The 12,528-nt window shown below is 40.2% G+C and overlaps 1 protein-coding gene across 1 annotated transcript; it reads right to left on the bottom strand.

Annotated features, from left to right (window-relative positions):
• Positions 1-926: 926 nt before the first annotated feature.
• LOC104547879 (myosin-11-like) lies at positions 927-11,983 on the bottom strand (the record flags this gene model as incomplete). Its single annotated transcript, XM_010193742.1, has 18 exons — positions 927-1,110; positions 1,360-1,448; positions 1,993-2,121; positions 2,818-2,979; positions 3,631-3,843; positions 4,549-4,761; positions 5,018-5,266; positions 5,685-5,837; positions 5,936-6,040; positions 7,088-7,294; positions 7,383-7,527; positions 7,673-7,885; positions 8,463-8,634; positions 9,090-9,213; positions 9,833-9,970; positions 10,362-10,568; positions 10,850-10,981; positions 11,875-11,983. Coding segments are annotated over 18 exons (2,944 nt in total), but the record flags the coding sequence as incomplete, so codon positions are not given.
• Between the last annotated feature and the right edge of the window lie 545 nt (positions 11,984-12,528).

Here is a 12,528-nt window from a genome sequence, read left to right as displayed (position 1 = left end):
TTGGGCCCCTTTACCTTCAAGCAGCTTTCCCATGGGATTTCCCTTAGCAATTGTTTGAAGAGGTCAGTTTGCCCAGCTGAAGTCCAGGGTTGCAACTCTGCTTGTTATTTTGTTTCTGCTACATGAGATCCTGAACTCCACCATTTCATGATCTCTGCAACGAAGGCAGCCCTCAGCCTTTACTGCTTCGACCAGACCCTCCTTGTTAGAGAGGATGAGATCCAGCAGTGCATCTCCCCTAGTCGGCTCCTCCACCATTTGCATGAGGAAGTTATCGTCAATGCACTGGAGGAACCTCCTGGACTGTGGCTGACTGGCTGAGTGGTCCTTCCAGCAAAGATCAGGGAAGTTAAAATCTCCCACGACAACCAGGGCCTACAACTGTGAGGCTGCTCTCAGCTGCCTGTAGAAGGCCTCATCAACTTCCTTACCCTGATCTGGTGGCCTGTAATAGACACCCACAACAGTGTCACCCCTGCCAGCCTGCCCCTTAATTCTCACCCACAGACTCTCCACTCTCTCCTCATCTGCCCCCGGACAGTACTCAAGACACTGTAGTTGCTCTCTCACGTAAAGAGCAACTCCACCACCTCTCCTTGCTGGCCTGTCTTTCCTGAAAAGGACATAGCCATCCATGAGCACATTCCAGTCATGTGAGCTGTCCCACCATGTCTCTGTAATTGCCACCAGATCATAATTTCCTGATCGAACACAGGTTTCTAACTCCTCCTGCTTATTCCCCATGCTGCGCGCATTAGTGTACAGGCATTTCAGGGAGCGAGCTGAGCACACCGATTTCACCCTAGAGGGATGGGAGGCCTCCCGATTCTCATCAATCCTAGAGTTCTGCCCCATTTGTGCAAGCCCAACTACAACCCCATACCCCTTCGAATCTAGTTTAAAGTTTTCAAAATATTTGTTCAGAATCACAAGTATCTTTGGCTGAAATACAAACAGGAAGTGACATGTGCTGAAATGAGCTCTACCTGCTGTACTGCTTTCCTCATGCGATCACCCATTGCCTCTATGTTGCTTTGCTCCTCTTCTAGCTCTTCCTCTAGTTGGGCAATTCTTGCCTCCAGGCGCCGTTTCTCATCCTGAAGGCTTGTCCTGTAAATTTAAATTTCATGTGTGTAGTTATGGCTTTGACCACTTGAATGTGTCTGAAAATATTATGAATTGCCAATAATTCATAAAGAAGATAGAACTAGGTAGTCAGTGAAACTAGTCATTTGTGTGCAGGTTGTGTTGCCAAGATGAGATGGCTGCTGGGAGGAACGTAACTTCCAGCCATAACTGCAGCCATGCAATGTTCAGCAGCATGTTCACAGCCTTGTGAGTAATCCAATCTATTCCTACCTTCCAGAAGTAGCACTTGCAAGTTCTTCAGCCATCTCTTCTTTCTCCAGATCTGCTTGTTTGCGAGCTCTCTCTGCAGCAGCCAGATCCTAGGAGAAAAGGAAAAGGCAGCATAGGAAATAAATAAGGAAATAAAAGTTCAGCAGTTATAGCATGATACACAGGACTGTAAACTTTCTAAAACTGGTATAAGATGGGTTGTCTTATTAACAAAATGAATTCTTGTCATGTTATAAATGCTATGGAAGTACGATGAAGCGCACTTTATCTAGCTGTCAGCTGGTCCCTATCTTACTTGTTTTAGTCACAAGATTGCCATTTAATGCACATAGGAATAGCAGCACTAACAAGACTTCAGGAATTTATAGCTATTGAAAACAGTTTGTGTTGGATCATACAGTTCATTTACCTTTAAGACTAGTGAACTGTGACTTCCTCAAAGGTGATGTTTTTTTCAGCTTAATCTGTCTATGCTCAGATGTAGATCCAACAAGTTTATAGGAGTGCATGGAGCATGTGGAACTTGTTACAGATGCTGCTTATAGCTTTCGATCACTGAGAGCTATTGTATTATTTAATTGCAGTTCTGTTTTGCTACTGAAGGTCATGTGTAGTTTGCTTCATAAACTTTACCTCTTGAAGCTGGATGAGCTCTGCTTCCAGGCCCTTTGCTTTCTTCTCATTTTCTCTGGCTGTAGCAAATGTTTCTTCTCTGGCAGCCCGGGCATCATCCAGCTCTCGTTGGTAGTCCTTCATCTGAGCCTTATTGAAAGGAATAGCAGAGATTTATTTTTATCTGGCTTTGTTAAAACCTCAGTAGAAAGAAATTTGGGCAGAACAGAACACACACAGTCACACTGTCATTATGACTGCATAAAGTTTCTGGAGGGATGAGCTAGCATGTGTTGGAAATGTCTGAAATGCTATTCCAAGAAGACCGATGCTTCCACTTGCACACTGCGGCACTTGTAATGCCTATTGTCCATGTTTCCTCTGAATATTTGATTACATGTGCAGTCTTAATATTTCCAATACATCCCTTTTTGTTGTTTAGCTGTCAGCATATGACAGAACAGTTGATACAGAGACTTACAGCATAATCAGAAAAATGCTAATTTAGAGACAACATGGTTTCTGAACAGTCTTTGATGCTTTTGAGTCAAGTGTTAGAACCAGGATTGAAGTCCTGTAATAGATTATATCCTGTAGCCCTTTCTCTATGTGGGAGTCCGTTGTGGGTAAATCAGTAAGAGATGAGTGTTGGCCAGAGAGTTTTGATGCTCTCTGCTTCTCTTCAAACTGAACCTTACAGTACAGATACTTGAATCTGGGAGTCTAGTTCAAACTCCCCTGCTAACCAATCATCTGTAATAGGCATCGAGTTCACAGATGTCACTGATGTTTCATACTGCAGTTGTATAAAAGACAGCAGTGGGAAAAAGTCTGTTTGTTATGTACCTGTAATTTGCGAAGTTGTTTGATGGCTTCTTCCCGAGCTTTAACAGCAGAATCAGCTTGACTTTCCAGATCTTTGACATCAATCTCCAGCTTCTTTTTGGCTGCAGCTGCCAGGGCACGTTGCTTCCGCTCATCTTCCAGTTCTGTTTCATATTCATGGAGCTGATCATTAAAGAAAGCAACTTAAGTTTAGGGAAGTCCTTGAGCACTCTTAAATACTCGGTGTATGTCAGGATAATGTATACAGCCCCCTATATCTCTATTAATTGTGATTTCACTGGCAGTTAAAATGGATTTCCATTTTGTCCAAAAATTAATGATTCTTGAAAGGAGTCAGTAGTTTTGGTTCTGTATTCATGGAAATACGTATATTACAAGATGATGACTACAGCAGTTGTCCTTGCTGTCAAAACACTACTGTACAAATAGTCTGTGCCCTGTCTCTTCACTCTCAGTGCTTTTGCAGCCACTCAGTGTACTTTGAGAAGGGCAGATAGATTAGAGCTGTCTTTTCTCACTTGCACAGAGAATATAGGGAAGGTTCTTCTGACTGTGTCAGAAGTAACAATTCGTATGTTCTGTGCTATTTTGGTTGTAGTGCTAAATTTCTACATCTGTTGGCAATTGTGCACCTGCTACACAGTTTTATGCCTTTTTTAGTACAATAACCTACTTCATTTTTTTTTAATTTGCCAGGCATAAGGCAATATAATGTTTTCCTCTCATTATAGTAAGGTGTTTTTAATAATGGTAGGAGGATAGGGGCTTTTAGCTGGCTTAGGTATTTTCAAAGGCAATAATAGGGAATGGTACCTGTCTAAGGAGTTGTCTTCTCTTCTCCTCATTCTGTTCATCTCTGGCTTGTAAATCTCTCTCAAACTGCCCTTTCAGGGCCTGCATGTTAACCTCCAACCTGAGCTTGGCATCTTCAGCAGCCTGTAGCTCATCCTCCAGCTCTTCTAATTGTGTCTTCATCTCTTCTACTTGCTGTTCAAGGGTCCGTTTAGATTTCTCCAATTCATGGACCTTTCAAGCAATGAGAATTGAATAGACTTGTTACAAGAAATAAAAATAATTCTAGTTAAACACAGTCTACCTGCGGTATAGGCCACATTTCAAAATATCAACTGTGGACAATGAATGAATGAATTTGCACTGAAAATGTTAAATTACTGATTTTTGTACACTTGCAAATCTGTCTTAAAATAACCTGAGACTCTTCATCTCAAACTTTCATTATTAATCTAGTCAAGCACCGTAGTGGCATTTATTTAGTATTGTAAGTAATATTATCATATCACTGTAATACAAGAAGTAGTTGGCAATGCATCAGTGAAAATTTGCTGCAGCTATACAAGTAAATGTTAGACTGGTGGCAAAGGCAAATATAACTAATAAAACCAGATTTGTGGCGTTTACAACTTCAAAGCTGCTTTATAAACCAGTAAATTATTTAGAATTTCTTTAATTTTTTTTCAGCCTTAGAAATTAGTAAGAATCTTCTTCATGCCTGAAGTCATGTTAAAGATAAAGATGGCTCACAGTTACTTCGCCACGTCTCTTGAAAGTTTGGGCCCACATGGGATAACCTTTGAATTCTGTATGAAATATCTGATCTTGCTGAGTGGATTTGTGTGCTACAGAGAATTTCACACACTGGAAACAACAATCTGTTTGTTAGCTGCTGTTTTAAGTTGCTGTTGTGGAAATTGTTCTAAGCCCAGAACTTACATTCTTGCCAACATCATCTTTGGAGCTAACAAGATCTTCCATTTCAGCTTTCAACATTTTGTTTGTTCTCTCCAGTTCTTCTTTGGCTTCCAAAGCTTCTTCAAGTGCACGGGCCAATGACAAAGCCTTTGTTTCTTTTTCTCTAGCTTCAGCTTCTGCTCTGTCTCTTTCATCTGCATATTTTGAAGAGATGTTTTTCTCTTCAGCTAGCATCTGTAAAAAGGTAGTGTTAATACAGAAATCATTAGTAATAGGGTTTTTCTATTGCAGCTGTCCTGTCAGTTGTTAATGAGAGATAAAAATCTCTGCTTTTTGATATTTATGTAATAAATACAAAATTAACCAGTGTATGCATAATTAATTTTTGTTCATTTTTTGTCCCTGCTCTATCTTTCATTAAACCAGTGTAGTCTCTGAGTTCCAGAGAAGTTAGGTGGTAACACAGAAAGGGAGAATCCTAAATCCATACCTGATCAAACTTCTTCTGTTTCTTCTCCAGGTTGGAGACCAGCTGACGCTGGTTGTCTAAGTCTACCACCAGGTCATCCAGCTCCTGCTGGAGTCTGTTCTTGGTTTTTTCCAGTTTGTCGTAAGAAGCAGCCTTTTCCTCAAACTGTTGTGTGAGACTTTCAATTTCCTTCTGTAGTTTCTTTTTACCTTCTTCCATTACTTCTACTGTGCTGGAATATTCTTGTAGCTTCTTCTTAGAGTCAGAGAGCTGAAAATTTAATTCAGAGAGCAAATCTTTATAGCAGTGACAACAAAGCTTGGCAGAGGAAGATGGCCAGAAGACAACCAAGATGCAGAAATCTTATCTAGTTTGACCCATGCGAAGCTAGTGACACTCAGCCTTCATAAAAGAAGGCAGACCATGCACATGGTATGCACATACGGGCCCAGTGTGCAAGAGTATCTTGGGAGCTGCCTTGCATTGGTATCTGTCCTAGAGATCAAACTTTAAAGAAAAGAGAGGTTGCTAGCTCCATTGTGGAGCTTTACTGATGCCACTTGTGCTAACAGCACTAGTTCTGACGGTCCATGTGCTGTGCCAGGATAGTTCTAGAGATCTGAAACTTCAAGAATTACCGACAAAACTCTCAGTGGTGGAGCTAGTGATTTAGCTATGGCACTGATACCTGTATTGTCAGTGTTGAAATATGTCTCTCCAGATTTTGTTTTGCTTCTACTTCTTCATCCAACTGCTCTTGCAAGCTGTTCCTCTCATCTTCTAACTGACGAAGCTTGGTAGACACGTTTAGCTTCTGCCGCGTTTCTTCCTGAAGCAGCTCCTACAGTCACCACATGGACAATACAGTCGTTAGTTTAGGTCTTTTTATAGTACATTGCATAAATATTGTAGGGGTGCTGTTACTGGATGGACGTTTACCTGTGTGTCTTGTAGCTGAGATCCTAAGGTTGCAACATCTTTGGTTAATTTGATTGTCTTGCTTTCTGCTTCATTGAGCAAGCCAGTAACATTTTCAACCTCAACCTATGAGACACCACAGTGAATAAATTGTTATTTTGCAAAACTTCAAAATCTTCTTCCAAACTTTAGTTTGATCTAGATTGAAATCCTAACTTTGAACAGGATCTGAATCTGCTCCTGTGCTGCTGGGTGTTTCTAGCTTAACTGGAATTCGTGATTTGGCCATAATTTTGGGGGGCAATATGTCGCATTTAAGTTCGGTGGAACTAAATCCTACGCACAAAATCTGCAGTGTCTACATGTGTCATCTTTGTGACTTGTGAATTAAGGACCCCCAAGGTCTAATGCCACTTTTTTTTGTTTAGTTTACTGTAGTATTTTATGACTATATACCAAAACCTTGTCATATTTGTCAGACAATACTAGTATACTTTTTTTGACGAATTGCAAAGAGGAATGGGGATTTTTGTGGGTTTTCTTTCCTCTTCCCAAGTTTGACAGAAATTGATGCATTTTGATTATATTTCCTTATTTATCCAGTAACTTAAAATAAATAAAAGCTTACTGCTGCTATGAACAAAGTTGTAACAATAAGCTTCATTAGTTTTGTTGGACATTGAACATCTACCAAAGAACCATTTTAAATTATCTTTAGCTATTTCTTATTAGACAATCATACATAGGTGAGCATTCTCGTTTTGTTGTCATTTTTTGAGAACCTTATGTGTTTAATAACTGTCTAATCCATTTCCAGAAGCCACATTCCGTTTAGTGTTCCCTACCACCCAGAAATGAATGAACAGAAAGAAACTCTGTAAAACATGCAGCACAATCACTGGACCAGTGATGGCATTACAGACTGCAATGTGTGCAGAGGGACACTGAGAGTAAAAGCTCTCGCTTCAATGAGACAGAGAGGTTGTAATTGTTTAAATGTGTGATAATTGAGGTAGAAGTTCAAGGTAGGAACCCTACAGATGACAAAAAAAGAAGAGCATTTCATCTGAAGTCAACAGGGCCAAGATTCCTCCAGATATACCCTCACAGAACAGTTTAAACTGGTCTTCTCAAGCCCAAGGTGCCCCATCAAAAGGTCCAGCTCCTTCCTACCTGTAACTTATGAACTTTCTCATTGAGTTCTGTCCTAACACGCTCTCCCTCAGTGTATTTGGACTGTAACTCTTGCAACTGTAATTCCAACTTCTTCTTTTTGTGCTCCACATCTTGTTTGGCCTGATTCAGGCTCCTGACTTCATTAGCCAGATCAGCATTGTCTTTCTCCAGTGTCTGTTTGGTCTTATCCAAGTTTGCTTTTGCCTACAAGCATGAAGTGAAGAAAGATGGTCTGTAAAAGGAACTCATGTTATCTAGTGGATACTTTTCAGTAAGATGGACTTCAGTTTACCCGCTTAAACTGTTCTAGCTGCTCTGTTAGCTCTTCCACAGCTTGAGTATGCTTTTGCCTCATCTCCTGGACTTGGGCTTCATGAGTTCGAGTCTCCTCCTCCAGAGCTCTCTTCAGCACTGTGACCTCCTGTTCACGCTTTGCTCTGGAAGGTAACACACATAAATGGAGCAGCAGCAAAAGAGTGTTCCAGCCACTAGGAAAATAGCACTACTGCACAGTAGTAGCTAGACAGTATTGTACTGAGCTTGGTGACATTTATTTCTGGCCCATGTGCTACATCTCCATACCTGAGCTCTTGCTGGGTGGCTGTGGTATCCAGAGTATCTTCAAGCTCTGTCTTAAGAGCCTCCAGCTCTTCACCTAGGTCTCTCTTCTGTTTTTCTGCTTTGTTTCTTGCAGCTTTCTCGGACTCCAAGTCTTCCTGGAGATCAGAGATATGAGATTCCAATTCACGGATCTTCTTGAGGGCATTGTTCTTCTGACTGGTTTCATCTTCAAGCCTGAAAAGAGAGTATTTCATTTTATCTATTGAAAAAAAAATCACTTTGAGGATATCAGTGTAGAGATTAAAGGTTTTATAGGTTCTCTGCAAGAAAGTAGCAAAGAAAGAGAACGGACTGATGCAAAAGGGATCTGGCAGCTGTACTTTATCACGACACAATGCCTGGAGATGCTTATCAGCTGATTCAGCAAAAGTTTTAGTTGAGTGTTGTCCCTCTTAAATTTATAGAGAAAATCTACTGAGTCTCTGGAATGGATCAAAGTCAGACTTCTAAGTAATTTCTGCCTTTTGTTTATAAAGTATGTTGTTACATTTAATTCTTTACTTGACATCATTGACAATGCCATTGGTAAAAGGAGTTTTCATTGATATCTGCAGGTAAAATTATGTGTCTATGGACAAACAATAGCATAACTATTTTTCACAAGAGGAAATTTGGAAAATGGGGAAAGCATGCAGGGAGGATGTAACTGAAAGATGAGATTCATGTCTGCAGCATCTCAGTGTCTGGGAAGGGGAGAGACATATGTTCCAGCTTGGGTTTTCAACCTGTGTTCGGGTTCAGGAGTGAATACCTGGCTAGAGCAGCCTGCAGCTCTTCCTCCTTCTTGGCTAGCTGTGCCTTCAGCTCCGCAATTTGTGCCTGAAGCTCTGCGATTTGCTCATGTAGATCACTTGACTCCCCTTCCAACTTCCTCTTAAGTTTATCCAGTTCTTGTCTACTCTTTTCTTCTTTCTTCAGTCGCACTGAAAAAGTAAGAGTTTTGGTCATGGAAGTGCGTTAGTACAAGAAGGCACTGATCTAATTTCGAATTTAGCCAAAAAAGTAGTCTGGCCTCCAGTAAGGCCATACATTTAACTACAAGTCATTGCACTTCTGAAGCACCATGCAATAACTTACTGTCATCACTTATTTCTAGCCACCTCAAAGAATCATTTATCTTCTGCCAGAAGAAGCATTTTTTTTTCTATTTTCTCTCTCTCTCTCTTATTTGGTTTGTTTATATAAAAAAAGCATCCATAGTTTATGCACCCTGGGGTTTTGGTGATTCTCATCCACAAAATTATTTCAGCATAAGAAATCTGGAAAATACTGCACAAATTTTGTAGAAGTCCTCTTCAGATTCTGTTTATGTTTTGTTGTTGTTGTTGTTGTGGGCTAAGGCAAAAAACCAGGTACAGACCACTCTTGTTCACACTACCTTCGAGTTCTGAAATCATAGATTCATGCTTGTTTTTCAGTTTTGTAAGATTTTTGGCTTTTTCTTCTTCTTCAGCAAGATTTGTTGTTAGATCACTTATTCTTTCCTCAAGGAGTTTTCTTTCCTTAAGAAAAATAAAACATTTTATTTTATTTATTTATCATGGAGCAACTCTTTGCCAACTAAAAATGTCCAAGGTACTGTCTTTTTATGCTGCATTTCTTGAGATTGTAATGGTACGTTTATTTTCAAGTTACTGAGGAGCTGAGGAGTGGTGTCTATGACTTCCATATTCTCTAATCTGCTGCTATTAGAATCTGGTACTCTCTTTAATGGCTGGTAAGTACAGGGCCCAGTTCAGAAGAGTATTGTCTTTCAAAAAGTACTGTAATACATTCTTACTTCCAGTTTTAATCATGAAGTTTGGTTGAAATTAGCTAGAAAGCTAAGGGAATTATTTACTCTGCTTGGGGCCAAGAGGACAGGCATGTCTTCCTGCCTGAAGATATTGTTACCACAACAGACCTCAAAACCAGTAGTTTTACACAATTTTGCATTGTTTAAATGAGCATGGAAGAATTACCAGAAACTTGTTTGAGAGAAACTGGACGGATGGTTTGGTGAATTTGTATACTCATGAGACTATGTAGTCAAGAGTATTCCTGTTATTCTAGCAGGAGATAAGGTTTTCCCTCATCTTGCACTATTTTCTCAAAGCAAGAAAATGGACACAGGACGCTTACCTTGGTTAGCTTGTTATTCTGATCTTCCATTATGAGAATATCATCTTCCATTTTCTTTATCTTGCCATCTGCTGTTACTTTTTCAAGTTGCAGTTTCTGCCTTGCAGCTTCTTCTTCTTCCAGCTGTTCCTCAAGGTCCTTTAGAGGAAAAAGAAACACCCCAAAATATGAATTCTGAAAATAAAATACTGCTTTGATTACAGGAAATGCCTAATGTTTGTCACTGCATGTGGGGTTTGATGTAGATTTTGTTGTTTATATTAAGAACTAGACGATTTGTAATGCTTGGTGATTTAGAAGGAAAGATTGGTTAAAATAATATTTTAGAGAAAAGATTATTTAAAACTGAGATGAGGAAGAAAACTCTGTAATAAAGAGCATCAATACATTGCTCTTACTTCAGTGACACAGACACACCTACAGGGGGATGAGCAGCAAGCACCTTCATGGGATCTGAGGTTTGCCAGTCTCCATTTTTTGTCTGTGAGATAAAAGTTATTGTCTGTGTTTGTCACATATGCCTCCTTACCAGCATTTGTTGTTGCATCTTTTTCTTTTCTGCTTGCAACTGCTGGCTGCGCTCCTCCTCTTCCTCAATTCTGGCTTCCATCTCGTGCAGAATTTCTTCCAGTTCTTGTTTCTTAGCCGCTAAACGGACTCTCATCTCTTCAGCTTCAGCGTACAGCTCGGTTTCTGCTTGAAGCTTTTCCTGAAGGAGGTTCTTCTCTTCACAAAGCTACACAAGTAAAATGGATAGGAAGTTAAGATTTGTACTGGAAATGGCCCCACAATGTCTTTTGACTGGACAGTTCTGGTGTGCAGGCAGGCAGCTCTACCTCTGTGTGAACGTTGGACCTCTACTGCAGTAATAGGGGTTTATCTGCACTGAACTGTTGTTCTGGATCATTGCTGTGAATACAATCATGAGTACAAAGAAAAAAACCACCTTAATTGTAATGGCTTCTAGAAATGGTGAAAGAAAAGCTAGTGTTTCCCAGAGACTGAGCTGTAAATCACCTGCGTGTGTTTCAGTTCCAGCTCCTTCAATTCACTCTCTGCTTTTTGTTGTCTTTCCTTAGTTTTTTGTAGTTCTTCATCCTTGGCCTGCATTTCTTCCTCTTGGCGGGTGACTTGCAGCAGTGGTTTCACCTGAAAATAAAAAGCATTTTTAAGAATGTTTCCTGACAGTATTCATGTTTCTGAGCATGGTACTTAAAGGTGCCTGGTGCTGGTGGTAGCACTGGGTGTTGTTGGTCAGGCAGTGAACAAACACTGCCCAGCCAAGCTGGATGCAAGCATCTTTCAACCAGCAATCTTCAGCCAGCACTGGATGGCCTCTTTGCCATCTCTGTGCTCATTCTCGGAGCCTTGTGAGCACCTCTGCCTCCTACAGTGCCACTTTTTGAATGGCTTCAGCCCTGTTGTTGAGCACTGATGTTGTACAAAGGCCACAAGAAAGGCAATGTGCACACGTGGGTGTGTGTTATGGCCTGTAGAGTACAGAACTACTGTGTGTTTCTGGCCGTGGAGGCAGTTGCTATCAATATAAGTAGGAACAGTTTTATGAATTGAAACTGAAGGCCATTCTTGGAAAAAAAAAATCAGGCCTTTTCATTAGGAAAATAGACTTAATTTGCTTAAGTGCCTAGCAGGAAGGTGTTTAGTATCCCAGTTAGGGAACTTCTGAGCTATTGAGTTCCTCATAGATATGCAACTGTGCATGTTCACAAAATTCAGTTTTACTCTTATCTTCTCATTATCCACTCCTGTGAAATTATTTCATTTTTGGCAATTAAAAAAAGTTCCCAAACATGCAAAATCTTTTATGAATCTCTGCTTAAGTAGTTTGTTTTGTTCTCAAGCTAGAATTAACTTTAATATTAATGGCATTAAACTATCCAGAGTATCTCTAACCCAAAATTTTGTGAAACTGCAATGGACTTTGGAATAAGGAGTGTGTCTGACATGATATGCCTCAGTATTATGTTCATTTCATTTGTTTTGGAAAGCTGGGAAGAGATTCACTGACAGCAGCCACTCACTTTAGTGAACAGTCTCCACCATTGCCAGTTCCTCAGCTTCAGGTATGCAGCACAATTTCTCTGGATAACTTTCATTGCAGTCAGCTGTTGCTGTCTCTTGGCAAAGGCTCTGCAATCGAAAACATAAAGCAAATTGGTTCAGTCTGAGATGGGACTGCAAAATACACGCATTAAGCAAAGAAACTCTGGCATGAGAGTCTGCTGATTAGCCACATGGTTTGAGAAGTCTGGCACAAATTATTTCGTCACTTAAACAGTGCCTGTGCTTTCCTGAGGAAAGGTGATAACTCTGTTTAGCTTTCTGGTATTTTATTTAGACTTCTATTTCTTGGCTGTTTGCCCTCCATAGGTAGGTACAAACCACAAAGTATAGACCTAGCTCTAGACGTGAACATCTTTCCAGACTACATGGGCACTCAGAACTTGCATTGACCATTATTCTTGAAACCTATTAAATTTCTTTGCTCAGCAATTTGAAAGCCTTGGTAATGTGCAAAAAAAGGGCATTATTATTAATAGTTTTACTGTGTACCTTAACTGAGATCATGCTAAATGATCCATGCTTTGTGCCCTAGCTGTATAAGAAGTTATTTTATGTTTTACAAAAGTCAGTGATGCTGCTGCTTATAATCACAGAATCACAGAACGTTAGGG

Source organism: Mesitornis unicolor, unplaced genomic scaffold (assembly GCF_000695765.1).
Source record: "Mesitornis unicolor isolate BGI_N332 unplaced genomic scaffold, ASM69576v1 scaffold55131, whole genome shotgun sequence".
Lineage (NCBI taxonomy): Eukaryota > Metazoa > Chordata > Aves > Mesitornithiformes > Mesitornithidae > Mesitornis > Mesitornis unicolor.
The sequence above is the reverse complement of the archived record's forward strand: the minus strand, read 5'-3'. Positions and strand labels throughout refer to the sequence as shown.